Source organism: Recurvomyces mirabilis (assembly GCF_035927965.1).
Source record: "Recurvomyces mirabilis strain CCFEE 5264 chromosome Unknown scaffold_12, whole genome shotgun sequence".
Lineage (NCBI taxonomy): Eukaryota > Fungi > Ascomycota > Dothideomycetes > Mycosphaerellales > Teratosphaeriaceae > Recurvomyces > Recurvomyces mirabilis.
This window is the reverse complement of record NW_027041946.1, coordinates 349,993-376,179: the sequence shown is the minus strand read 5'-3', so window position 1 is coordinate 376,179 and position 26,187 is coordinate 349,993. Positions and strand designations below refer to the sequence as shown.

At 51.9% G+C, this 26,187-nt stretch overlaps 10 protein-coding genes across 10 annotated transcripts; 6 read left to right on the top strand and 4 right to left on the bottom strand.

The window, feature by feature from the left end:
• Positions 1 to 129: 129 nt before the first annotated feature.
• On the bottom strand, positions 130 to 2,496 carry LTS14_005159 (uncharacterized protein; the record flags this gene model as incomplete). Its single annotated transcript, XM_064837857.1, has 1 exon — positions 130 to 2,496. One exon carries the CDS (start codon positions 2,494 to 2,496, stop codon positions 130 to 132), a length of 2,367 nt encoding a protein of 788 aa, XP_064694561.1.
• Positions 2,497 to 3,341: 845 nt separating this feature from the next.
• Positions 3,342 to 4,495, top strand: LTS14_005158 (uncharacterized protein; the record flags this gene model as incomplete). Its single annotated transcript, XM_064837856.1, has 4 exons — positions 3,342 to 3,540; positions 3,594 to 3,683; positions 3,744 to 4,389; positions 4,441 to 4,495. The coding sequence occupies 4 exons, from the start codon at positions 3,342 to 3,344 to the stop codon at positions 4,493 to 4,495; spliced, it is 990 nt and encodes a 329-aa protein (XP_064694560.1).
• A 944-nt stretch (positions 4,496 to 5,439) lies between these two features.
• LTS14_005157 (uncharacterized protein) lies at positions 5,440 to 5,727 on the top strand (the record flags this gene model as incomplete). Its single annotated transcript, XM_064837855.1, has 2 exons — positions 5,440 to 5,505; positions 5,563 to 5,727. The coding sequence occupies 2 exons, from the start codon at positions 5,440 to 5,442 to the stop codon at positions 5,725 to 5,727; spliced, it is 231 nt and encodes a 76-aa protein (XP_064694559.1).
• A 1,192-nt stretch (positions 5,728 to 6,919) lies between these two features.
• LTS14_005156 (uncharacterized protein) lies at positions 6,920 to 8,586 on the bottom strand (the record flags this gene model as incomplete). The annotated part of the gene is made up of 2 exons (XM_064837854.1): positions 6,920 to 8,462; positions 8,531 to 8,586. 2 exons carry the CDS (start codon positions 8,584 to 8,586, stop codon positions 6,920 to 6,922), a joined length of 1,599 nt encoding a protein of 532 aa, XP_064694558.1.
• An 857-nt stretch (positions 8,587 to 9,443) lies between these two features.
• LTS14_005155 (uncharacterized protein) lies at positions 9,444 to 12,214 on the top strand (the record flags this gene model as incomplete). The annotated part of the gene is made up of 7 exons (XM_064837853.1): positions 9,444 to 9,569; positions 9,617 to 9,733; positions 9,781 to 10,743; positions 10,798 to 11,401; positions 11,452 to 11,590; positions 11,640 to 11,719; positions 11,769 to 12,214. 7 exons carry the CDS (start codon positions 9,444 to 9,446, stop codon positions 12,212 to 12,214), a joined length of 2,475 nt encoding a protein of 824 aa, XP_064694557.1.
• Positions 12,215 to 12,616: 402 nt separating this feature from the next.
• LTS14_005154 (uncharacterized protein) lies at positions 12,617 to 14,561 on the bottom strand (the record flags this gene model as incomplete). The annotated part of the gene is made up of 3 exons (XM_064837852.1): positions 12,617 to 13,115; positions 13,172 to 14,428; positions 14,485 to 14,561. 3 exons carry the CDS (start codon positions 14,559 to 14,561, stop codon positions 12,617 to 12,619), a joined length of 1,833 nt encoding a protein of 610 aa, XP_064694556.1.
• Positions 14,562 to 15,462: 901 nt separating this feature from the next.
• On the bottom strand, positions 15,463 to 18,081 carry LTS14_005153 (uncharacterized protein; the record flags this gene model as incomplete). Its single annotated transcript, XM_064837851.1, has 2 exons — positions 15,463 to 16,503; positions 16,687 to 18,081. 2 exons carry the CDS (start codon positions 18,079 to 18,081, stop codon positions 15,463 to 15,465), a joined length of 2,436 nt encoding a protein of 811 aa, XP_064694555.1.
• Positions 18,082 to 19,575: 1,494 nt separating this feature from the next.
• On the top strand, positions 19,576 to 21,208 carry LTS14_005152 (uncharacterized protein; the record flags this gene model as incomplete). The annotated part of the gene is made up of 7 exons (XM_064837850.1): positions 19,576 to 19,583; positions 19,756 to 19,964; positions 20,021 to 20,227; positions 20,285 to 20,369; positions 20,421 to 20,763; positions 20,821 to 20,993; positions 21,049 to 21,208. The coding sequence occupies 7 exons, from the start codon at positions 19,576 to 19,578 to the stop codon at positions 21,206 to 21,208; spliced, it is 1,185 nt and encodes a 394-aa protein (XP_064694554.1).
• Positions 21,209 to 21,710: 502 nt separating this feature from the next.
• On the top strand, positions 21,711 to 23,612 carry EXO70 (exocyst complex component exo70; the record flags this gene model as incomplete). The annotated part of the gene is made up of 1 exon (XM_064837849.1): positions 21,711 to 23,612. One exon carries the CDS (start codon positions 21,711 to 21,713, stop codon positions 23,610 to 23,612), a length of 1,902 nt encoding a protein of 633 aa, XP_064694553.1.
• Positions 23,613 to 24,671: 1,059 nt separating this feature from the next.
• On the top strand, positions 24,672 to 25,909 carry LTS14_005150 (uncharacterized protein; the record flags this gene model as incomplete). Its single annotated transcript, XM_064837848.1, has 2 exons — positions 24,672 to 24,702; positions 24,756 to 25,909. 2 exons carry the CDS (start codon positions 24,672 to 24,674, stop codon positions 25,907 to 25,909), a joined length of 1,185 nt encoding a protein of 394 aa, XP_064694552.1.
• Between the last annotated feature and the right edge of the window lie 278 nt (positions 25,910 to 26,187).

The following is a 26,187-nucleotide window of genomic DNA, read 5'->3' as shown; positions in this document are numbered from 1 at the left end:
ATGCGGGCACGAGGCACACCTCCGAGGCTTATTGATACAATGGTGATGTCCCCCTAAGTGACGAAAACAATGTGCCCGATGATCGAGATATTTGCAAGCCCATGGCGAGTCGTGCACAAGTCACAGGACTCACAGGCCGCTGAACTGATCGCCACGTCCGACATCGCCATTCGTTCTCACTGCTACTGCGCCTCTGTTTACGCGGCAAGCTCGAGCATACTCTCGTTCAGCACGTTCCTGTTTCAAACGAATCTCTCGTTTCCGCTCATACACTGCGCGAATCGTCCTCTTCACTTGATCCCTCCCTTCAGCGTAGTTCGCCCTCGCAAGATCGACAACTTTGTTAATCTGCTCGGGTGTATAGACGAAATTCCACGTTGACATGAAGTCGGCCTTCAAAGGATCGACACCAGGTACCGTCTCGTTAGCTAGGAAAGGGAAGTATATAAGTGCGATACCCGCGCTCGGCGACGATAGATGCTGATGATCATCGTCAGAGTCTATCAGATGATGAGTTGGTTCGTCCATGTACTCGTATCGTTCTTCCTTCGTGCCCGCCCAGACAGTACAGTAGCCAAGCTCCTTCTGGGGGGGCTCAAGATGATCAGGTCCACAAGCTGCATCGGCTGCAGCCTCTCCTGCCGCTTCGAGCTCAGTTGCAGTTGTATCATTCTTATTACTCTTCGGTGGCCAGCCAGCACCCATCGGCCACCCTTTGATACCGCGCTGTCGTACATAGCCATCAGTAACCTTGATCCAGTTGTCGGCTTTGGCGTCGGCCGATGCGTCGAAAGCTACGATTACGTCTACTTCTCGCCCCGGTCTGAGCAGTGGATAAAGTGGCAAGTTGTTCGCCATTCCTGCATCCATGAGCTGCAGATGTGTAGTAGTGTGGATGCTCTCCGGTACAGAGTCAGACAACTGGTTTCGCATGCCAAGAGCGAAGTTTGGTATTACAGCTGGGTCAACAGGATGTACCTTGACCAAGTCGTCGTCTCTGCCCGAAAGCAAGGTGTCGAGCCCACCAAGCCCTGCAGCGCGCAGCAAGGGCCGGATCTCTTTATAGTAATGGGACAACGTAGCGCAGAAGGCGCTTCCCCATATTCCCATCATGAGTGGGACTCGCAGCTCAGGCAGAGCAAAACCATTCTCTCTGTAAAGCGAGTTCCCGCCATCCCACTTTCGTCCAACAGCCCACGTAGGAATGCCGGCATCGAGCTCCTCACAATAGAGCTCATACGGTGTCCATTCGTACCATTGGAACCAATCGAAATGTTTAGTAGTGAATCGAGCTTCTTTGGCCATGGCTTCGACCTTGCCGACTGAGTCCGGGATTTCGTGGCGAACGGCTGTATATATTGGCAAAGGCTGTTTGCCTTCGTCGGTGAAGATTCGCTGATTCGAGATCTTGAGGTCGTAGTTGCTAATTCGCAGTTCATGCTTCGGCACCAGCAATCGTGCTGCCAACGCCAACCCATACACGTCCACCAGCCCAAAGTCTGCGTCAGGCACCCCGCGCAGCTTCTCCACAAATCCGCTGAGTAGATACTTGTTGGTTGGCGCCTGGCTCAATAGATGCAGTAGCGAAGGTGGGGATGCGATGTGGATGCCGACACGGTCCTTGAGATGTGCTAGTATTGCGCCATAGTCTTGTCTACCGATGGAAGAGTAATAAAGTGTTTGCAGCCAGCAGCTACCGCTGACTCCAGCCGTATATGTCACGCAGTCGAACAAACCATCTTCTGCAGCAGACAGATACGATGACGCTCCCGCTACAAGAGCTCGGAGACCGCCTCCACTGCCACACATGCCTATGATAGGCACATCTCTCGGGTCAACCTCGGATTCCGATAATCCCAAATAGCGACCCAAAGCTGCAGCTGTCTGGCGCTGACGCTGACGCAGAAACGACTGCTCTTCGGCGCAGAGATCCTTCGACAATCGTACTTTGGCATCCCACACAATCTCTGGATTGATCTGCGGATCATGCGCTTCCTCCCAGATCTCCCACGATAAAGACCAAGGTGCCATGGAGAGCTCATTCTGTAGCTTGTCGAGCCACTCTGGTAGTAGGCGCACCCAGGTCGGAACGATCATGCCAGTAATCTTCTCGCGAACTGAGATGAGGTCGATGCTAGTGAAAGTGCCACACACGGCCGAAACACGGCCAGTAGCTAGTTGCCATGCGGAGAGTGGGTCTTCAGGACCATCGCCTTCGGTATCGATGACACGAAATTCACGTGACGAAGGTAGTAGAGGGTCCTGAGGTTTCCGATTCGAAGGCTGGGACCCTGTACGATTTTGTGACGGCTGTGGCTCTGTGATGACCGTCTGTCGTGGACTCCAGTTCTGCGTAGTGTCTCGTGAGCTGTCTGCCAACACACGCTTGCGTTGGCCATTGGCATATGCTGCAACGACAGAACAACCGAGGACGATTTGTAAGGTCTTCGCTTGCTGGCCGCCACAAGCTCGCAGCAGTCGTACTGCCGAACTCATGGCTGTCTGGACGCTGGAGCTGGCGATGGCGTGAGCCACATACAGTTGACGTGATAACGAACAAAACTTGCTGCGGACGACAGGGGAATGCCCCATATAAGTGGCTCGCCCCGCTCCGCTTTCACGAGTCAGTCATCTCAATCTCGTCGTCTCACAAATACCGCAGCTTCCCATATACACAACAATCTCATGAGCTCACCAAGAAGCGTTGTTTCAGTCTATTGGACACCACTCCTTGAGAAGTAGAACTTTGCAAGATGAAGCCACCAGGCTGCAGATTACCGACCCAGCGTTCGTCTCGAAACACTTTAGCGCGTTCACAGGGTGCGCGAGCTTCGATGTTCTCATTCGTCAGCGCTATTCATCGATATCTCTTTCGACTACATGCTTATTCGGTCGCTACAGGCGGCCCTGTGCCCATACTTTTCTCGTTTGATCAATGGGATTGTCCCCATCTTCTCTGGGCTCTAGAATTATGGTGATGGTCACGGAGCGCACGCAGGAACCCATCTTTTCGCCACGCCACGGCCGCTTATTCTTGTGTTGAGGCAACATTACACGACCATCGAACCTTGGACGACCTCACAATGGCCTTCTCAATGATGGAAGCCTGCGGCACGGGTGCGCCTCTTCATCTCGAGAACCATTGTGATGTCCATCGGCCAGCTACGGTACTACAGAGGCGGTAAGGTGTCGTTGAAGTATTCCTTCCCTTCATATTGAGCTTGTGACCATCGGTCAAGACCTATCGTTCACTTTCTCATTCAGTCACTCTTTGTACAGTCGTTCGCTACAAAGTATCTTTCCTCGTCAATAACCTCACTTCCCCAAGTCAATCCTTCAGCATGTACAGCAGCACACTAATTCTCGTTCTTCTCTCGGCGACAGCGATCGCATTACCCATCACTCGTCGGGATGCTGCGCCTTCTTTTCTGATCAACGGAGATGCGCCCTTCACCGTTGATGCCGCTACTCTAGCTGCCTCACTTACGTGTCCAAATGGCAATCCGAGCAGCAAGTCTCCGCCGGTCTTGCTGGTTCATGGTAGGTCCGTCACCTTGAAGCGTTGACTGTCATTGATGCTGAGGTTCACTCAGGCACAAGCACTACTGGTGCAGAGAGCTGGGGCCAAGGCTATGTACCGGCTTTGGCGGCCAACGGCTACACAGCATGCTATCTTACATTGCGTGAGTAGAGTTCGATCGATGTTTTGCGATGGGACTGGTTCCTAACAACAATCTTTATAGCGGGTCGAGCCATGGGCGACATGCAAGTCAGCGCTGAATACGTTGCATATGGTTTACACTACATCTCGAGCCTAGCAGATGGTGCCCAAACTTCAGTCATCTCACATAGCCAAGGTGGCCCCCTCACACAATGGGCTCTACAATTCTATCCGAGCACGAAAGCTGTCACCAGCACTCTCGTCGCGCTTTCACCCGACTTTACTGGGATTCAAGTGGGTGGTGGTAACCTCAGCGACTTCTGCATCGGCAACTTGTGCCAATCATCGATCTGGCAGCAGAGCGCAGGTAGTCACTTCCTCACTTCGCTGGGCAGCCACGGCTTCCAAGCTCAAGTTAAAACTACATCTATCTGGTCAAAATTCGATGGAGTGGTCTCACCAGCCCAAGGAAACGCTAATCTGCCTTCCGCGACCGTCGTCGCTGTTCAGGATCTGTGTCCACTACGGCTGGTAAGCCATGTCTTTATGACCATCGATGCCGCTGCCTTCGCTCTCGCGCTTGATGCGCTCCAGCATGGATCGGCGGACTTGATGCGAGTGCAGAGCCAGATTTTCAGTGTCTGCTTTAGGATCGCTGCGAAGAATATGCAGATCAGTGTGGCGAACCAGGTTCAGGCGGCTTGGGACGACGCTATAGACGGATTTGTGTGAGTACTTCTTTGGTCATAATTTGTGGTGATTATTGCTGATGATCGCAGATTGGGCTCACCACGGGTGACACAGGAGCCAGGATTAATGGCATATGCTCAGTAGCTGCTATTTTCTATCTATCTAGAACAAGCTTACAGCTATAGAGCCTGATCTCGTACGCAACACGACATACCTCCTCTCTCGAGTGCACCTTAACCCTGCCACAGCCAGGAGTCCCCGCAAGAGCCAGTAAAAGTCGCACAGTATATGGGAGCGTAATGTCCACCTTTCCACAATCGATGGCCATCTGCGAAAGGACTACACTGTCCACTTCGAAAGCTACACGCACCATTGTACAGTTCCACAACTACTGAGCCAGTATTACAGCATGCTTAAGGGCCATTGTGAATGTATTGCCAGATACTGCACTCATCAACTGGGGGGTATCGCGAATCATGAAGATCTCAGCACAGGGTACTTGCTCTGCTTGCGAGGTTAGCGACTTGTGTCTTGCGCCAAAGACCTGAAGCATGATTAGGCTAATCGTTCCAACCACTTCGGCGAATCGTTGGTCGTGTGTCTTGCCGTTGAGTGTGAATTGATTCCGGATCTCGCTCTTCTGGAGCTGTGTTCGTCCCAATGTAGACCCCGTCGGACTCGCTATGAAGGAGGTCGGCTGCCGCTTTAACCTTTGTCCGGAGCCTTTCCTCATGAAGACGACAGTGTACAAGTACGACCTGCGAATGCGAATGCGAGCTTTCCTCATCCTCCAGACGGACTTACGTGGTCTACGGTGCCTCATTGCATCGACCTCCTCATGTGTAGGACCAGACTGAGCCACGAGTCGTTGCTGAGACAGGTGATCGTCGGCCATTGAGCTGCTATGATCAAGCCGTGTTCAGTTAGCTGGTTCTTGGCGAGGCTGAGCAAGACAGTGAACATGGTAAGAGATGCGCCGACTATGATGCTCGGATGCCTATATCTACCGACAATGGCTACCCCTGGTCATTGAGATATCATCGAGAACCCACTCCGTCAAATTAGCTTCCTACTAGCATCAATACATCATGGTGGTCCACGTCGAGCCGGCAGCAATTGAGATCGCGGCATCGCCACAACGTGTCCGAGAAGTGGTTCGTTGTCCCTAACTACACAGTAGAAACGATATGTCTGACAAGCTGGCCCTTCAGGTTCTTGACTTCCCGAATTTGTCGGTCTGGCACAAGGGTCACTTCAAATATATCAAGGTCCAAGGTGGCAAAAGCGGCAAAGAGCTTGTCCAAGGCGACAAGCTGGAGATTCTTCTCGACCTTGGCATGAAGTTTTCGCCAGTCATCCAGGTACCAGAACTCTAGACCCTATAAGTATCATGAAGGCACTAATTTGAGGTGTGTATTGTAGGAGAATAGCCCTACAAGGCTGCAGTGGCGAGGCAGTATGCCTGGAGTTTTCACAGGTGACCACGTCTTTGAGTTCCAGCCCTCAAAGATGAATCCGGGATATACAACCTTTGTTCAATATGAAGACTTCACTGGGATGCTGTCGCATACTATGAAGCCAGAGAAGAAGTCGGGGACGCAGAACATGAATGGCTTCGTCAAGTACAATTCTGACTTGAAGGAGAAAATGGAGAGTGGACATTAGCTAGGACTTTGTAGGTACTGTAGGAAGAGTGGTTGTTTTGTGAGCATCAACGTGATTGTTTCAATGAAAGACTACACGAGCATTAGAAAGGTTGAGTTAGGGGTGTAATAGGCTCGAAACATCGGATATCTGGAGTAGTAGTCGCGCCACTAGGAATGTATTACACTAGAGTATGCTTGGCTTTTGGGGACAAGGCGTACAGAGACGATATTGAGACAGCGTTCAAGTAAGAGTGAGAAACCTGAGAAACTTGTGGTGCATGACAAGACGGAGAAAACGAGATCTGATTACCGTTGTAAATGCTCTCGTTATACTCGAAAGAGATGATTGGAAGCCATAGATTTGGGCGATCGTGTCCTTTCGACTGGGTCATTTGGAGACTCGGATGTGTCATCGGGAACAAGGGAAGGATGTGGAGTATAGTTGTCGCTGGTCAATACTGAGGACATGTTACCCGTGCCTGAGACTGGGTCTGTCAAGGCGAAGGACGCACTTCTTCCAGCCATGCCTGGAATCTTCTTGGCTGGCTCTGTTCGATCGAATAGACGGTTGGAGCAGTCAGCCATGAGCTTGTCTCGCTCGTCAAGTCTGATTGGAGACATCAGAAGTCTCCTCGGTGTCAGAAGCTGGTCTGATTGCGTCGCTTTGCCCTCCTCTCACCCTACTGCCTGGCGTGGAACTGAAGTCAGAGATGGTCTTTGTGGATAGCGTAGAAGGTTCCCTGAAAGCCTCGTCGATAATATGTGCTCCATTGGAAAGCAGCCAGACCACTTTGTGGTCGGCAGTCTTGATACGTGTGGTGTTGGATGTGAAATTTTTCATAGCTGAGCGGCCTCTACTGGTCCCAGATAACTTTGCAGTGTCAGAGGCATATTCTATTGGTATACCACGATTGAGTGAATACTAGTAGTAGTCCGGGACCTTGAACTGCTGAAGTTCTTGTAAAATCTGAACTTTGCCTTGCTCACACGACTGCAAGTCGACCGCTCCGGGATCCAAGTATAATGTATTCGCAACCACCATTATCTTGACCCGACAATTTGCTCTCGTCATTGCCGTGTGAAGTATACTCAGAAAGCGAGTAGCGCCTCGCCTCCCACATCGATCCATCCTGTCCACGACAATACGGACGGTGTATTCGGCCGTGAACATCTGCATCAGTACTGTAAGGCTGTCTCGAAGAGATTCAAGTGCTTCATCGGTAGGCTGATCAGCAGAAGCGTTCCTTGCTGTCGAATACTTTCGCAGCGGCACGGACAGAGTGCTGAGGTAGTCATCAGGCCTCAGAGCTGGATCCATACCCTTGAGAAGCTGCAACTGAATTTCTGCCAGCACTTCGCATACATCGACAGCTGAACGACTCAGCGGATCGAGAATGAGAGTAGCTGTGCATCCGCGGTTCCCTGGAGGGTCATGCATTGCTTGAAGGGCGAGTGGTGACATCCAGCAGTGTGGACAGTCCTGAGCATCAGGATGTGGGACTGCAAATATCAGTAACATAGACGACTGATGCGGATCATGCCAGTGGGTTAAGGCATCTCTTGCCATAAACAATGCTATTTGCTCGGCAGACATCCACTGAAACAAGCTGTAGAGCTTACGATGCAATTCGAGCTGCTCAGCGTATTTCGCCTGCCACTGCTTGTGTACCTCCAGAGTCCAGTGTGTGGAACCAAGCAAGGCCTGTAGGTCCATCAAATCGCGGTCGTGACTGCTTGCTTTGAGGTCGGCCAGCTCTTTGTGGAGGATGTCGTTCTTCGCAATCAAACGCTCGTTGCCTTGCCGGATCACATTGACACTATAAGTCATCAGCTCCTCGCACTTCAGCCGTACGTCGGATATGAGGTCTTGCACCTTTTCGGCGAGACTGTTGAATTTTTTGGGTTGGATGGTCGCGAGCCACCAACGAGCGATGCCAGGTTTCTGATAGTAATATGCCGACTGCATAGCCAATTCGAGTATCCCGGTATAAGCAAGCAATATCTTTGCTCGCAATTGTCTCTGATTAATCTCGCTTTCTTGGTAGACCTCCTCGAACATGCGAAGTCCAGGCAATCGATCATGCACCTTCTTCATGGCTCCAGTGATTACGTCGTCAGTCTTCATTTTGGCATAGGCTATGGCAAAAACCGCGCTCAGTACACTCACTGCGAGGCTGCCGTACGGTCCAGCAGCCTGTGCAGCATCTGTAAGAGGTTTGAAGTCCTTCAAAAACTGGGAGACACCCGCTGCAAATGCTGTGGACGTGCGTGCAGCCAGACCGAGGCCAGAGCGGTGGGCTGCATCGTACTCGTCTCGGTTTTGGTCTGCTAGCTTCGTCCAGTGCTTTATTGCAACATCCATTGACATCGGTTCAATGCGATGTTGCTGGTCGGCGACTTTATGACGTCCTTTGCCCGACGACTCAAACTCCATCTGCTGAGCTTCGACACGCTCAATGTAGTCCCTGTGCCAATAAACTCAGCATGTACTTCACAGCGTAGCCACGTTGCAGTGGTGGGCAGCAAGTCTCACCAGTCTTGGGCATCCAATTCCAATGAACCATCTCGAGCTTCCTTCTTGGCGGCCATTCCGAGAACTGCTCTTTTGTTTTAATCCTATTGGTGTCACCAATACAAAGCAAACCATCTTTTTACATTTTTGCTTGTCGTCTTCATGGAATGAAGATTTCGGTGGGCCGCCTGAGGTAAGGTAAGATTCCCGTGCTCAGTTGCAAGATCGCGGCGATTACACTCCATCAAGATGATGTACAGCTGCGGACGACGACACTGCCAAAGTCTAGCGCCAACATCCTACACTTTATCCGAAGCGAATGGGATGCCTTCGCAAACCGCAGGAGGCCACTGGAACCGATGCACGTAGTCATTGGGGGCTGACCTGCACGTCAGCCGCACGCTGCATAAGGAGTGCTGGGGCCATAACGCGTAGGTGCTATGATCTCCAAGTAACGAAGACCGATGGGAAGACCAGTACAGGCGTCCGGGCACCATATATCTTGATAGTCAGCTTCTCGATATTGCACGAAAATCGGCGCCCCCAGTTCCTCCGCTGGCCTGAACGATGAGAGACTCCATGACATGCAATACCATGAATCATCCGCCCGCGCTGTGGACTTCATGCGCGAGATAATTACATTGCAGGATGCAAATCCATGTGACGATCGGCGCAGCTTGCTCGATCCTGATCACACCACCACCCACGCACGCCACCGTGCAGCTCAGCGCGGCCTGCCTAGCAATAAAAGCAAGCGCTGACAGACATTTGCTTCGATAGCAACTCGTCGATCGGGATGTCTATTCATCAAATCCGTGGCCGTCTGTCCTCGTGCATCCACCGACCTGTACCGTGGTATATGACGCTTCGCATAGCGGACAGCGAGCTAGCTTAATCATAGCTGCCACTGCTTGCTTTACGGTAACAGGCAGTCATGGCAGGCGACGATGAGAAGAAATTAGAGGACGACAGAAGGTCGGATGGTGAAGGTCGGGGGGATCGTGACAGGAAGCCCAATGGCGAGAGAAAACATGAGTCTGCGAAAAAGGTTGATGGGCTGGTACGTCTGTCGATGAGAAGCTCCAGTACCTTCTGACATGTGCGTAGGTCACCCTAGAACAGAAGATTGCGCAATTCGAGAATAAGATCGCTATGCTGGAGTCCAGATTGTCAGCCCAGGAGAGCAACGGAAAGAGGGCGGAGTCCAAGTCTGCACGAGACCGCGTAAGTCTGTGTTGTCAAGCCCAACTACATGACTAATGTATTATCAGAATACGAAAGCAGACGAGCCAGGATCACGAGCTAACAGTCCAGCACCCTCAAGCCCGGATGCTTCTGCCCCAAAACCTCGTATCCGTGTTGTTGTGTCCAAACAGGACATAGATGGCGAGAGAGTCGACACGGATGAGAACTCGTCAAGTGAAGCTCCACCCATGAAGGAACATGATAACGTGGCTACACTGTGGAAGTACGTATGGAGAAGCAGTGGCACTTTAGAAGTATTCGACCTCAACCTTTGTGCTTTGCTAAAGAAGCTGCTCGCACACTATCCTCCTTTCAACCACTTCCTCGGCAATAGAGTCGAGATAGACTCGCCATACGAGCCATTGATCTTTAATTGGGACGCAATTGTGGCCGAGTCAGAGCTACAGACCGGAGATGATGGAGTCCTACGAGCACGTCTAGATCTGCGAGATCTTATTGTGGCCATCAGGAAAGGCTCTGGCGACCCGAAGCTCGACGAGTTTTTTCGCTCTCGCGACGACCTCCGGCGAGAGAATGCTATCTCGTTTGATACACTCTGGACGATCTTCCCGCCGGGTACGCTAGTGTTTGGTCAAGTTTTCCTGGACGAGCCGCAGCTTTTCATGGTGGAAGACCAATACGAAACCTGGCCAAGAGACAACGAATTTAGTCGACGCTCGGGCACTCCAACGATATGGGAGCTGGATTGCTTCATGTACGACTACACAGGTAATAGTTTCCAACGACAAAGTGTAAAGCTTCCTTTCAGGGAGTTCACGGGCGCTACGCCAATACTGCAACTGCCATATCGCCCAATAGAGGCGCTTGGAGACAAGGAGCGCGAGGAACTCATGGCCAAGCTCTTGAAACGTGGTCGGGGTTTCAGAGACTTTTGCGTTGCGAGGAACGATACTCGTATGTATAACTATGCCGGAAAGGCTATGATCGATCATCGTGGTTACCGACGACAAGCCGCCTCTTATGATGCAGTAAGACAACCGCCCAGTCTTGCAACGGTCTTGATATGTGGCTGACGCGAGCAGGATGATAGCGACAGTGATGACGACCGTCGTCGTAGAAGGCGCGGCAGAGCCTCGGTCGTTCAAAGGCAAGAGACTCTGTCAATATCATCGACGAACGTCATGGTCGACTATCTTTCGTACTTCCAACATGGACCCAACGTACGCCAACGATGGTCTGTCTCGAAACTTGGTGAGACCTCGGTTTCTGATGATGTCTGGAACTGTATGTGTACGGACTGCCAGGACAACGAGGGTCGCAATCGTCTCAAACCTCAATATGACGGCATGAACGGTGTCGACGACCGTGATCTTTGGGAGGATCTACAGTTCCAACTTTGTGCCCCTCGAGTACTAGGCTACATCTTGAAGGATAAAGCCTGGGCTCAATTTGCAGTCAGCAAGCTTGCTTATATGAGCCAGGAGGACGAGAGGACGGTCATGTCAAAACTTGTTCTAGATGGTGACGATGGAGGCCAAAGCCAGAAAGACTTATTGTTGAACCTGGTCAAGCACCATGGCATGAAAGATAGCTCAAAATACTCTCTGGAAGACATCGTGGTGGACAAAGGCAAGGGGCTTGTGTTTCTGCTGTACGGTGCTCCAGGCGTGGGTAAAACTTCGACAGGTAGGTCCGACCTTGGCAATCTCAGTGAGTAGCGGAGCTAACTGTAGCAGCACAAATGGTGGCTCGCGCGGCAAGGAAGCCATTGCTATCGATATCAGTTGCTGATGTGGGCGTGGATGCCGCTGCAGTCGAGAGAAATCTCCAGGCACTGTTCGACCTCGCAACGAGCTGGAGCGCCATCCTTCTAATGTGAGTGCTCGCATCTTGACCAATCACCCGTCGCTAATTCGTGGCGCAGTGACGAAGCAGATGTCTTCTTGCAAAGCAGGAGCAAGGGTCAGTACGGTCCATCTGCCGAAGGAAGTGCTCTAGTGTCAGGTACGTGGCTTTTGACAACTCAGCAACACCCTTATTGACAAGCAAACAGTCTTCCTCCGCGTGCTGGAATACTATCGCGGCATCTTGTTTCTGACGACCAATCAAATCGCTCAGTTCGATGTTGCCGTGCAGTCACGGGTACACATTGCCTTCAAATACAATGGCCTCAACAAGCGCCAGACGGTGAAGATCTTTATGGATTTCCTCGAACAGCTTGATGATCGCGGTCTGGTATCTGATCCTGATGACATTGCGGATTGGGTCAAAGAGGACTTTTACAAGCTCAAGTTTGATGGCCGTCAAATCCGGAACATCATTAGCAGTGCCATGGGCTTTGCCAGAGGACAGCAGCATACGAAACCGACTACGAAGCTGACGAAGAAACATTTGAAGGCGATCGTGGAGAATGTACAGGAGTTTCACGACGATTTAGCCGGTCAGATGCAAAGATGGCAAGACGCGCAAGCGATGGCAGGAATCGGCGTCATGAAGTAGTCTGTCAGCCATCTCACAGCTGCGAGCAGATCCGCATCTTACCCTCATTGGGAGCCTCTGCAGCAGTGGCATTGCCGCTCTGTACTTCTTGCCTCGCCGCTCGATACGCCTCACACTGGGACGGGGCTGTTGGATGCCAAACGCTACTTGTGTGTTTACCACGATCGTGCAATGACAAGCACTCCTCGTAGCTGCAGCCATGAACGAACCATTAGGCATCCACCGCCTGGGCCTGACAACCAGCGGACAACGAGAGTTACGATACAGAAGTTCGTCATGACGGGTTGCACTTGCACATGTTTGTACACTCATGCTATAATGGATCGTTTACTTTCATGGGTCCTCGTATACTTCCCTATAATATCTCTTAAGCCATACATGCTTTACCCAAACCGGCGCCAATTAATGTCCCCTTCCAGCACTTCTAAGACTTCGCTGATACTGCCTGTCGGCGCTCGTGCGAGCAATCACAGGCGCCGGCGCAGCATCTTCCCCATTACTTATGGGACGATTCGGCATGTTTGGCACCTCATCCTTCTCATTAAAATCGCTGTCCGTACCTTCCACATCGCTCTTCCTCGAAAGACCTCGATCCATGAAGTCCATACCAGTGGGGCTGTCGTTATGCAGAGTTGGGCTGCTACCACTACCAGGGTCACTGGTCTTGACCTCGTCGCTGAAGCGTACATGCTTCTTGTGCCACTCCGTGTCTTCGTACAAGAAGGGCTCTTCCATGTCGCCTCGGCCATACCATAGTGGCTCGTTGTCGGCGATCTTTCGTACGTTAAGCCATGGGTTAGGACCCATGGATGCGGCGTGGAAGATGACATCAATTTCTTCCAGTGATCGGTAGCCGGTCTCTGGGTAGAGGAAGTAGATGACTGGTACTGCGACAAAGTTGCTGAAAGCGAGGTCAGTACATGAGCGTTGCTATGAGAACTCTGAGGATATACTCACGTGCAGGCGAAGATGATGTAGGTCCTGTAGCCGATGTTATGGAAAGCGATAGGTGCGATGAGTACAACGACAAAGTTGATGAGCCAGTTGGCAGCCGTCGAAAGAGCATTCGCGGAACCACGGATTCGAAGAGGGATGATCTCGACCTGATACAGCCAGGCCATGCCCTGCCAGCCGATGGCGAAGAAGGTGCAGTAGGCGAAGACAAAGACTGTGCCGGCAATGTTGCTCGATCGCAGGTCCAGGTACTGCATAATGCAGATGAGCACCATAGACACGGCCATGCCACTTGCGCCAAACATGAGCAGACTACGACGGCCCCAGAAGCGATCGATACCTATCACAGCCACGAAGGAGGCCAGGAAGAACTCGGTACCAGCACCAGCGGCAATGAGCATTCCGACCCATCGTTGATATGCAAACATCTGGATGAAGATGATAGCCAGGTATTGCGTAATTAAATTGATACCAGACATCTGTTGGAAGACCTGGAGGACAAATGCGAGTGCGACGCGGTGGAAATGTCGGTAGTCGCCCATGCTGAAGACATCCTGGTTGCCTCCCTTGGACATCTCGAGGACAGCGTCCTTGATGGAGAGGAACTCCTGGCGGGTCTCTACAGCATCGGCGTCGTTGTCGTTTAGTGCAGCGAGTACCTCCAAGGCCTTGCTCTCTCGGCCAGTCAAGATGAGCCACCTAGGAGACTCGGGCATGAAAGCCATGAGCGCGTAGACCATCAACGCGAAGATGAGCTGAATGGCAATCGGCACACGCCATGCGGCTGAGCTACCAGTGACAAAGGAGAAACCGAAAGCGATCCAGTAGCTGAAAGACAGACCAGCAGCTATACATGCGCCAGCCGAGACCATGAGCAAGGTACCACGTCGATGCGCCTTGGTGCACTCTGCCTGCCACGCCGGGACAGTCGCAGTGTTGAAGCCATTGCCAACGCCAGCAATGACTCTGCCGGCAATGAATTGACCGTACGAGAAGGATGTCGCTTGGATTATCTCGCCGATGATCAAGATTGTGGTGCCCAAGTATATGGTGTTCTTACGGCCTATCAGGTCGCCCCAAAAGACGGCGATCATGGCTGATACGAAACAACCAATGTTCCATGCTGCGACTGTGACGCCCTGTATGGCTGCGACATGTTGACTGCCCGGGTTTCCAATGGTATCGATTTGTGGAAACTGTCTGCGAAACTCGGGAACAGCGAGTAGGCCAGCGAGATCACCTTGATCATAGCCAAATAGACTATTGCTACCGTTAGCAGACCACCCGATGGCACTTGTCGGGGTGCGTGTTCGTACAAGAATGCTGTTCCGGCAACCAATCCAATGGCTACTTGTAATCTCGCGCCTCGAAGCCCGCCATAGGCGCTGACCATGATTGATGTCGCGCGTCGACTTTGCTTACGGTTACAGTTCTTCCGATTGGACCCAAGATGGTAGTCGCGCCGTCTGGTCAGATATAACACCTGCTGAGAGAATACAGAATGGAGACGTGACGGATGAAGTCGAAGATGGAAGATTCAACGGCATCGCGTGCGCCCAAGACTCGAGACGAAGAGCCGTTACATTCGTTGATGCGCACAGTCCTGTCATGCCGAATCCGTGACGTAGAGACTTGCATACATGCACGCGGATCGTGCTCCGGTATGGCATGGCAGTTTCTGCTGTCTCACGGCAGAAACCGTCGACGAAATCTCAACTCTGGTCGACAGATTTTTATGTCTCACAATCGCAAGCTATGTCTTGACTCTAACAGGTCGCTGGAAGTGTCACTGGTGTTGGCACGTTTCTGTTTGCAGCGCAAGTGGAAACCATGCATGTCGAAAGTGGCGTGCCGGACTTGCATGGTTCCTGCATCTCCAATCTCGAATTGCAGGGGTATTTTCATCGCGCCCGGTAAGCCGACTCCGCGACCGATAGCTCTACGGCGATCGATCTGTGTGGTTTTTAGCTCAAGAAGCGCGGTTGCAGTTTTGGGAACAGCATAACTCACGGAAGGAGGAGATCCGTGAGGCACCTCTATCAGACGATATATTCGATCAACACTTTGTGCCTCTCCATGCGGGCAAGAGTCCGACATTCCACTCACAAAAGCTGCACGAGTGAGTACGGCATTCTGGGACCGGATGTCGCACAGCTTGATCAGACGCAAACGCCAGCAAGACGCACATCGCAACCTGTGGTGTAGGCTGGTCGTATCTCGTTTATATGTAAGAATTACAGATGGCGGATTGTCATACCAGACTAATTATCAGCCCAACACGAAGGGTCATAAACTCACAGGTTTGACACGGTCGACGTCGGATTGAAGTAGCCATTGAAGTCCAGCTTCTGCAATAGCAACTTCACCACCTCAACATCTGTATCCCGTGATCGTGACCTTGTCGGCTTATCAACAAGCTCCTGAAGCAGCTTGATGAGATGTCGTACAGAGCCATAGAAGCCCTCGTATACATCTGACCGCTTCGCATCGTTGACAGCAGCTGCTGCCGGTTTCAGGACAGCGATAAGCACGTTATCGACTGCTGCACGTATCGTGATCTGTTTCCTCCTCAAGAACAGCCTGCTTCTGATGCTTTCAAGACCTTCGTTGTGCATGTCCCGCAACTCGTGTATGCTCGGAATGTGCCCGACGTCACTGCTCGCAAGTACTTGCTCTACAGCATCCAGTGTATGCTGTAAATCTGTCCACGGTATAGCTATGCCGACGTCCATGAAGTGGGCCATCAAGGCAGCAACTACGTGTTGAGCAGCATGTGCAAAGCGCAACCCTGTCAGGTCCGTTTTGTTGCATGTGCTCCTAAGGTGCACCACTACATATTGTACCCGGAGCATACGAAGTAGTGATCTGAATACATCATCGTAGCGTTGTAGACTCGTAGGAGTGATGATCGCGTCGAGTGGTGACGGCGGTGTGTACTGCAGCTTCAAAAAGTCAAGAGCATACAAAGATGAGGCATCCATAACCTTATCGATCTCCTCGTCCGGCAGCTCACGAATAGCAAAGCTGAGGCCGCCAGGAATCTCGTCTTTTCTTCTCTCGTTCGTGCTGTGCGATCTGATACCTTGATGATACGTGTCTGTGAGCACACCAAGCAATGTAAGCCGCAGCTCTGAGCTTGCAGGTGGCCATCTCTTCTCGTCTCTGGCGTCCAAGCGGAGACCCATAGTCTGAGCTGTTGGTACCATCCCACGCCGTCGCTCTGCAGACTGCGTCTCGGCACTGAACAGAGCTGTCGATAGTCGGGTGATAAACTCGCCACTGCCCAGAAGTTGGAATGCATGCTGCACGTTGAGATGCTGCCGCAGCATGCAATCCTGGAAGAGGTGCGACAGTAGTAGACGATTTAGCCGCTGCGCTTGTGCCAGAATGGCGGGTCGCAGACGGTCAAACGGTGTTGTGGTGGTTGAAGCATCTACTACAAAATATGTATTCCCAGACGGGCTTTCACATAACGCTGTGGCGGCAGCAGTACACAACTCATCAGTCTGTGAACCTACGTGAGTTTCTGGCTCAGTAGACATCCGCAAGTCGATTGCTTGAAGAAATTGGTGCTGGACATCGTCATGGGACCAAGCATTGGTCTCCTCTTCTGTTGTCATCACTACATCGCGCAGTGCAGAGTCCGAAGGCGGGACCGGTACGAGCTGTGCTTTTACATCAGTAGAATAAGTCGAATTGGTTGCTTGTACAGTGTCGAGTCGAGTTCCGGGGAAGTGCGCCCGCAAGATTTTCACTGTTTCTCTTGTGGCGAAGACTAGTCTTTCGTGTTCACGATCCAGCACCCAACCTGCTATGGAGTCTTGCGCAACCGTGGGCTCCGAAATATCGAGCTGCTCAGATGATCTGGGTGTGTTGGTTGTTGGTCGTACGAGCGGCTCGGCCAATCCAAGCTCTTCGGCCATGTGGACAAGCCATGGACGGCTAGCTTCTTCCAGCAGTCTGTTGCAAAGCAGAGCCGAGAAGCTCCCTGTCTCGTTTACTACAGTCGCCGCGTCCGCAAGCCTCGATATAATCTCTTCGTCGTTCACAGCAGCGGAAACGATATCAACCAATTGCTGAAGCAGCTCCAAGACTTGATGTGGTCGTCGTAGAGCTTCTTGGAGCTGCAATATGGATTGACAATGGATCCTTGATATGACATGCGCTTCGAGAGCTCCCAGCACACGAGCAGAAGCATTGAGTAATGCTTGAGCGACCGCGCACGATGTTTGTGCTCGCGGGCTTGTTGTCAAATCTTGCAGTCTTCGCAGGAGAGTGCCATAGTCCACGATATTAGATGTAGCGGAGTCGGTCACAGACAAGCTTAGTCCTGCTGTAGGCGCTTTGTCGAGTGTTCGCACGAATACTTGCTCGGATGCTTGCCATTGGAAGTGTATCGATGACCGGCCCAAAGCTAGATTGCGGAGCGCATCTAGAAAGACGTCTCGTGACAATACCCCGTCACAAGTGGTGTTGTGATGCCATGCCAACGCAGCGTCGAACACTTCTGGGCTGGACTCTGACAAGTATGCTATACGATGCGCACCAGTCACTGCCAGCTTTTCGAAAGCTTCCCATGAACGAAGCTTGGGGCTGAATTGTGACACCAGATTGTCAAGGACATCTAGGTCCCATATATCTGACGTGGTCCCTGGTGGTGCATCCTGAGGGCCTAATCCATGGTCTTCGTCTTGACCAAGAGCAGATAGCTCAACTACCGGCGACGCATTCCGCTCAGGCGTCCCCGTAGACCTGAAGTCAAGTTCGAATAAATTAACATGTTGGTCTTTCCACGAATCTATGTGGTCCTGCTGAAGCACCGGGATCTGAAACAGGTCATCCTCGCCAAGCTTAACGTCCAAATCTGATCGTTGGCCTATCTCAGTAGTCGTGAAGGCGTGCCCATAATCCATCACTCCAAGACATGCGAGCCTCGTGCATGGGCCCACATTGAAGAGGATCGGGAGGCGATCAGGGCATCATGTTATCATTTACACAGTTGTTATAGAAGACGCGCCAACGCGTCGACCAATCGGACGCCCTCGGGCTAGCATCCACAGCTAAACTCAGAGAGAACCTCTTTCCCTACAGCATCCTCTATCTCTTCTTTCCTCACCTCATGTGACTTCAACTCTGTAGTTCGACACCCGCTCAGCACATCAGCTTGATCGGTTGCCAAAGGCTAATCGCTTGAAAGAATGCGCTCCACATGCTCAACGCCGCTACTGAGCCTGCATAGTGCCAGGTAATCACGCACTCGGGCAGCATGAAACATTCCAAGTGAACTCGTGATAGAGTGACGCAGCATCTGATGCATGGTATTCAGTCGGATATATATATCAAGCCTGATCTTGTAGCTATGTCCAAGAAGAAGCCGTACGTGATCTCGGCAATCCACCTACAATTGTGCGCAAAATGACTGTCGCATGCTAAGACCTAAAGTTATACGGTGCGTAGTGTCCTCGAGGAGCGCCTATACCTAAAATATCTAATTATTATCTTAATAAAGCCTTAAAAAGGGTAGGGATTATAATAATAGTTCGAGTTAAAGGTATTATTACTTTTAATACGCGTTATAACGCGGCGTAAGGAGCCTTAAGTAGCTTCCTAGGTATAGGCGCTCCTCGAGGACACTATACTTTCCCTAACTTTTGGTCTTAGCATGCGACAGTCATTTTGCGCACAATTGTAGTTCAGGGTGCGAACGCGATGCCAGCTTATTCATCAAGATAAAACGGGCATAAAATCGTACATCACAAGGCTGAACGACGTATCCCCGCGAACCATGTGCTTAGAACGGCAAGGTGTCCAGTACCTACTGGGTACACGAAACCCAGCTCGCCCTACGTCAGATCTATATCACGATTGTGGTGGGCGCGGTTGCAACAATCTCCAATCTCAGTTGTCTCCCTTCCCCTTCCCCAGCCGCTTTATGTCCTACCATTGTTGAGACTGAATCCGCAGGACCGTACATTCCGTCGAGGCGTGAGACAGCTATCTAGTCATCATGGCTAGCAGTGACATCCTCCACTTCTTCCTGGTACCGTCAAGCATCTTGCAGCTCTTGACACTAGCATGCTGTGTTGTAAGGACCCCATCCAACGTTCGGAACACGACTGACAGATGCAGGGCGTCGCGTGGATCATTGGCTGGGGCGTATATCACGCCTACATGCATCCTTTGTGTCGATGTAGGCGCTCATGAGCCCGTGGTATACGACCTGAGACCCAGTAACTAATTCATGCATCAACAGATCCTGGACCGAAGCTATGGGCTGCTTACCGCATACCATATACGTATTACAATATCACAGGTCAATTGCCCTTCATGGTGGCAAAGTTTCACGACAGGTATGGTCCTGTTGTTAGAGTCAGTCCGGACCATCTCTCCTTTATCAGTCCAGAAGCATGGCAAGGTGCGTTGAGCGATTGATTGTAACCATTCATCCATGAAAACGGGACTTGACGTCATTATAGACATCTACGGTCTTCAATCAGGCAGGCTACAGAATCAGAAGGATCATTTAGGGTATCTCAACGGATTCAGTCGTACATGCCGTTGAAAATATGCTAATACTAACACTCAAGGTATACGCCCCTCCCGCCCGGATGGGAGCAGAGCATTGTACTGTCCGACGATGTTACTCATGCAAGGTTGCGCAAGATGTACGGAGCTGCCTTTACGTCCAAAGCTCTGGAAGAGCAATCCGGCTTGCTATTGAGATATGCCAATCTTATGATTGCCCAACTCAAGGTCGCTCTTCAGCAGGATCCCACGCAAGATGTGTCGGCGTGGTGTATGAATAGTCGTCAGGATGAGCAGTGAGAGCTTCCACGCTGATACGGGCTCCAGATAACTTTGTGACCTTCGACTTGACGGGAGAGTTCGCCTTCGGCGAAGCATTCAACTGCCTGGTCTCGGGTGGGCAATATCACTTCTTCATGAAGACAGTATTTGAAGGCGTCGTGGTTGGGCTGCAGCTTGGTGCCTTGCAGATATATGGCGTGATGACACTATTGGAACCATTCATTCCGAGGTCTGTGATGAAGCCGAAAGAAGGTCAGCCGCACCATCTCTTCTTGCAATCACCACTGCGACGTTCCTGACTGGTTACAGACATGGATAACTACGCACAAGCCCTTGTGGACAAGCGAGCTGAGCGAGGATATGACCCGAATGTTGTCGATGTTATGAACTACCTGTGCGTGTGATTAGCGACGATTTAGCATCTACTATCTGACAAAACCACCAGACTGCAACAGAAGGAGCAAGAAGGCGAGCTCAGCCGAGAAGCTCTCCACGAGAACGGCATTGCGCTCGTGGTAGCTGGCGCCGAGACCACGGCAACTTTACTCACGGCGACAACGTACTTCCTTTGCAGAAACCCAGACACACTGAAGAAGGTGCAGCAGGAAGTCAGGTCAGCCTTCAAGTCGGACGAGGAGATCGATGTACGATCCGTCAACAATCTGCCGTACATGATCGCGGTTTTGTCCGAGGGTCTGCGTGTCTTCCCACCATCGCCATGGGGCTTTGTGAGGAGGATAGCAAGTAAGGCCGGTCAGGATGTGGCGGGTAACTACGTTCCTCACAATGTATACAACATCTATGTCGCCAGCACGCTACCTGCTCAGTGCTGACGCTTGTGACAGGCTCGTGTGTCCATCACCCATCATGCAGCTTACCGCTCAGAGACCAACTTCGCTCGCCCGAATGACTTCGTACCAGAGCGTTGGATGTCTGATGTTCCAGCAGAATTCAAGAACGATCGACGAGATGTGCTACAGCCATTTATGGTAGGCCCTCGAGGCTGTATTGGAAAAGGGTAAGATGCATCGATATTGCTCGAACCTATACAATGTTGAAGCTGATCTTCTTAGCCTTGCGTATGCTGAGATGCGGCTTCTTCTTGCTAAGATGCTCTGGCACTTTGACTTCGAGCTTGCTGATGATAGCTTGGATTGGTATTCGACGTGTAAGCCGTACATGGTATGGGAGAAGGGTCCTCTGAAGGTCCGATTGACGCCTGTACAGCGTTGATTTCAGCTAAGCAGGCACATGATTGACGCGCATGATAAAGCGAGGCAGCATGCAGGACCTGTAGGTTTGATTTTGTGCCTATGACAGAGCGTTGTAGAGATATAGGCAGCTTTTGTCCTGTGCAGGCTTGTCATACCATTCTCGATATGCGCACCTGCACTACCAGAGTGAGTGAAACTTGCTTGCTTACAGCCACGGGCTTTGTGGCTTTGCAATCTGATAGCTCGCCATTGCTGATATGCTCGGTTTGCATCTCTGAAGCAACCAAATCAGAGAAAACTGGATACCGGGACGGGAGGACCGAGCCGAACACCGTGCCCTCCTTCAGACAGGTACCCGCACTCGACCTTCACCCTCTGCATATGTTGCGCGCGCGCGCCGCTGCTCTACACTACTACGAGGATTGCGGTCCCAAAAGATGTGGTGTAGAACCCGCTCTCCCAATGCACCGGCCTCCTTTCCGTAATTCTACCATTGCGACGAGAACGTCAACACCACAACCATGGTCGGACAACGTCGTGCCATGCAAGCAGAGGAGGCGGCGGAGGTGGAGGTGTTGAATGCCAATCTGTCCAAGATGAAGTCCGTTTCGAAGAAGATCCAGGCATCCATGTCTCGACTCGAGCAATCCGGGCGTAATGTGCAGGAAGCTATCGGGCCGGTGTATGGCAATACTCAGCGTCTTCAGGTCCAGAATGCGAACATTGATCGGATACTAGCGGCGATAGACAAGGTGACACAGCCATTGGACTTGAAGGACAGGGAGGAGAGAATATTGCGAAGTCGACCGGACCGAGTGGGTTTGCAGGAGTACATTGGCAGTATCGATCGTACGAATCAGGCATTGCAGAACCTACAACAAACGAATCTGAGGTCAAATCAGCAGGCTATGGCTGAGCTGAGCAGTCTGTTGGAGATTGGGACAGCGAACTTGGAGGGCGAGTTTCGGGATATGTTGAAGCAGGACTCGAACCCTATCGAACCACTGAAGCAGATCACCACTGGGAGCCCATATCCTCGGATCAGTTCTGGCAAGTCCGGTCAGCTAAGAACCATGCATGCGCATATCACTACATATGCCGCACAGTCGACTGCGCGGGGCGACCTTTTGCCATCGGCTAAAGCTTATGCGAATGAGAGAGGTCATTATCTCATGATGTCGCTGCAAAATCTGGCGACAGCCTGCAAATCTACGGCAAGAAAAGTCGATGCAAATGCTATCTATCGCCAGGGTAGCAATGGTATCGGCTCCTATGCGCAAGGTATTCTTGGCATGTACACCACGGAATACGACAACATATGCCACATCTTCAATCGAGAAGAATGGGGCCCGGTACTGCAGGCGACGTGTCAAAGCTCGCTACAAGCCTTCGCCGCGACATTGCAAGCGCTGGACACGCACATACGGGAGAACATGCAAACGGACTGCTACCTCGCTTACGAGATCATCGAGGTCGTCTCGAATACGTCTATACAGCTGGAAAGCAAGACTGGCGAGCTGAAATACGCGATGTCCGACGCCCTGAAACCGATACGGGAGACAGCCAAGTCATCTCTATCACTCCTCCTCAATACCACAAGACAGCAGATACAACAAATGCAGTCTCTACCACAAGATGGCAACTCTGTACCGATCACAGCAGAAGTCATGACTCGACTGCAGCTCATGACAGCATACCTTTCGCCTCTCAGTAGTATTATGCGCTCACTTGGCGACGGTGGCTGGACACAGACGCCTTCCGCAGGCAACTCAACAGCCTCAATCCCGACCCTCAAATCCTTCGACGTAGGAGCCGACGGCAAGCAACTCTTCGCTCACTACGCCACGGACACCATCGATGTCCTCCTCAGCACTCTCGAAACTCGTTCCCGCACCCTCCTGCGTGGCAAAAGCCTTCAAGCTGTCTTCCTCGCCAACAACGTAGCAATCGTGAGCCGCATGATCACCTCTTCCGAATTAGACTCCCTATTATCGCCATCGTCAGGTGGGAAGTTAGATACTTGGCGCAAGAAATCTACCCAATCCTACACAGATGCCTGGAAAGAACCCTCTTCCCACCTTCTCGATGTCCAGTTCACAGCGAAAGCGCCCCGACCACCCTCCACCGGCGCTGCCGTCGACAGTACAGCTATCCTCAAAGCTCTGTCATCAAAGGACAAAGATGGCATCAAGGAAAAGTTCCGAGCCTTCAATGCGTCTTTTGATGAACTGGTTGCGAAACACAAGAGTTATAAGATGGAGACTGAGGTGCGGAGGCACCTGGGTAGGGATGTACAGGGCTTTATTGAAGCGCTTTATGGGAGATTTTGGGAGCGGTATCATGAGGTTGATAAGGGGAGGCAGAAGTATGTCAAGTATGACAAGGGGCAGATGGGGCAGGTCTTGGCCAGTCTGTCTGGGTAGTGGGGCGCAAATGCTGATGATGGTTCTTGATATGTATTCCAGCGTGGCGTTTAGGTGATGTTGACTCTGTGTAGGACTTCGTCTTCTGTGCTTGGTCATTTCAAGACCATGAAGCCTGCGCTGTATACTTCAATGCAAGTCCATGGATGACGTCGAAGACAAAGCGCCTCTTTCCAGTCACCTTACCGCCGTAGAGTTCGCCGGATACTCAGGATCATGCAGGAAGCGCATTTGCGCTTGGCCGCTGACGTGGGTCAGCCTTTCATTTGGGCGAAGATGCTAGCAGCATCCTGCCTGCACGGTTCAATCCTTCATAACAGCACGGGGGGGCCACCACCTCGCGACATGCATGACCAAGGAGTCATAAGTCATGCCAACCACCTCGCCATTGTTGTGCGATATCTGTCGGACGATGTTCCGCGATCTTCCGTCCGAGAAGCATCAAGACTACTCGTGTGATGCAGCAAAATTCTGCGAGATGTAGCGTGAACCTCCGATGGTCATTGTCATGATCTAGGCCAAGATGATGTGTATAAACAAGTCAACAATTGACTGCAGATAGATGCAGGTCCCCGGGTTGCGACGAAACGAACGTACTCACGAATACGATGCCGATCGAGATACACACGGTCTTTGCTGCTGGGGAGATACAGCCCAGGCTCTGATGAATAAACCCGTGACTGCTCACCAACACCGGAGCTGGTCCAAGCGCAATTCACTCCAATCAGGGCAGGCACGAAACGCCGAATGCCAAGACATATCAGCTTGTATAAACACCGCTTTCGACGACTTACCAAAGCAAAACTTCTTGCACACTTTCTTCTCCTTTCCCTTCGTACAGGTCGCACTAAGCGTGGCTTGACCATTCATTCTGATACCCACATATCTCCACTATCACGTTACACTGCACCAATCTTTACGAACTAATCTTCGCCAACAACAAGACCGCTTTCGCATACCACCAAAGGACCGCCTTCCCATCCTCAAAGGTCTGCCACCAGCGAGCGACAGATCTACAAAGAACAACTCCTCAACAACAACCTTCACGCAGCATTCAACATGTCTGTTGGGTACAAGCTTCTTAGCGATTGTGAGTACAGCTAGTCTCAATGAGGATATACGTAATCTGACATCTTCCAACAGACGACCCTCATGTTCTAAATCCCGCTTTCGACCTCGACGGGAATTCCTTGGACGGCAACCCAAATTCTGTTTTGGACACCAACTACTCCGTGCCTTCCAACGCGGCTCCCATCCCTACCAAAGAGAGCCCAACTGTCTACACGCAGATCTCACCACCGCCGCGCTCTAGCCTCTTCGTTGTGTCGTCGCTTGTTGCAGGATCTGATCGCAACGCAGCCGCACCCGACGACCATCACTTCACTCCTAGAACCATCGACTCTCGTCCACGCAAGAAGAGAACCGTCAACCAGTCAACTTCAGCTGGCGCTCCTCCAAACTTCGCTCCCTTCGCTCCTTTCAGCTCACCAATCACACCATCTTCATTCAATCTGCCAATCACAACAGCCTCCGACTCGTACACACCCACAGCGGCAGCATCACCAGTCCCATCTTCCAGCAAGATCACCAAACCCAAACCCAAGACCGCGATGCCTCTAGCGAAGATCACTACAGCCAACGGATCGACTCGCATCGCTGGCCACGCCCCAGAGCTCGACACTGCTCCTCCAGTCACCGCTCGCCTCCCACCATGCGAGATGAGCGCCGCCGAGCTCCTTTACCTCTTCCCCAACCACACCCAATGGCCAAAGGTCATGCTCCGTCTCCTTGGCAGTGGCTGGACAGTCTCCGACATGGCCAGCGCCGCAATGTACGCCCGCGCCATCGTCGACGACAAAGTCCACAAGCGTCGCTGCGCCGCTATGCGGTATCAGACGTCTGAGGCTGGGCGGGCTGAGTTCAATGATCCGACTTGGACGCAGACGAAGGCGGCTCCTGGTCAGGTGTCTGTGGTGACGGACTACGATGTCTCTACCTACATCCCACGCCACAGGAAGCACCTCATCACCATCAAGCTTCTAGACGTCGCTCGTGGGGTGCAATGGTGGCCAGCAACGTCCGATCGTGGGATCGTCAGCCAAGTCGTCCGCTTTGCCCGCGACAACCCTGTTCTCTGCGTCGACTTCACCACCGACGACATCCCGACTGTCGCTACACAACAAGGCTTCGTCATGCCGCGCGATGCCTCTCGCAGCGACTGGGACACCCTATGTCTCCACAACTTCCGCACTGCACTCAACAGCGTGAAGACGAGGATGGCGAAGGGCACGTTGTAGCCCGCAAACAGCTCAGACGCCGGGAGGCCTGAGCGTGCACACTGTTACTACTTTCTCCGGTCGACTGCTCACATCCGCCCTCGTATCTTCAAACGGGTGCGCTCAACTTCTGCGACCATGCCACCGACCATGCTACGGAGCGAGGTGGGCCTAACCGGGAGGTTCTTCTTCATCAAGCGTGCTTATAAGTCATTTCTGCGTGAGTGATGCAGGGCGTTCATTGTTCTAGCTTGTTATGAATATCGGAATAGTTGATTCAGCATGCATGTTGAGGAGTA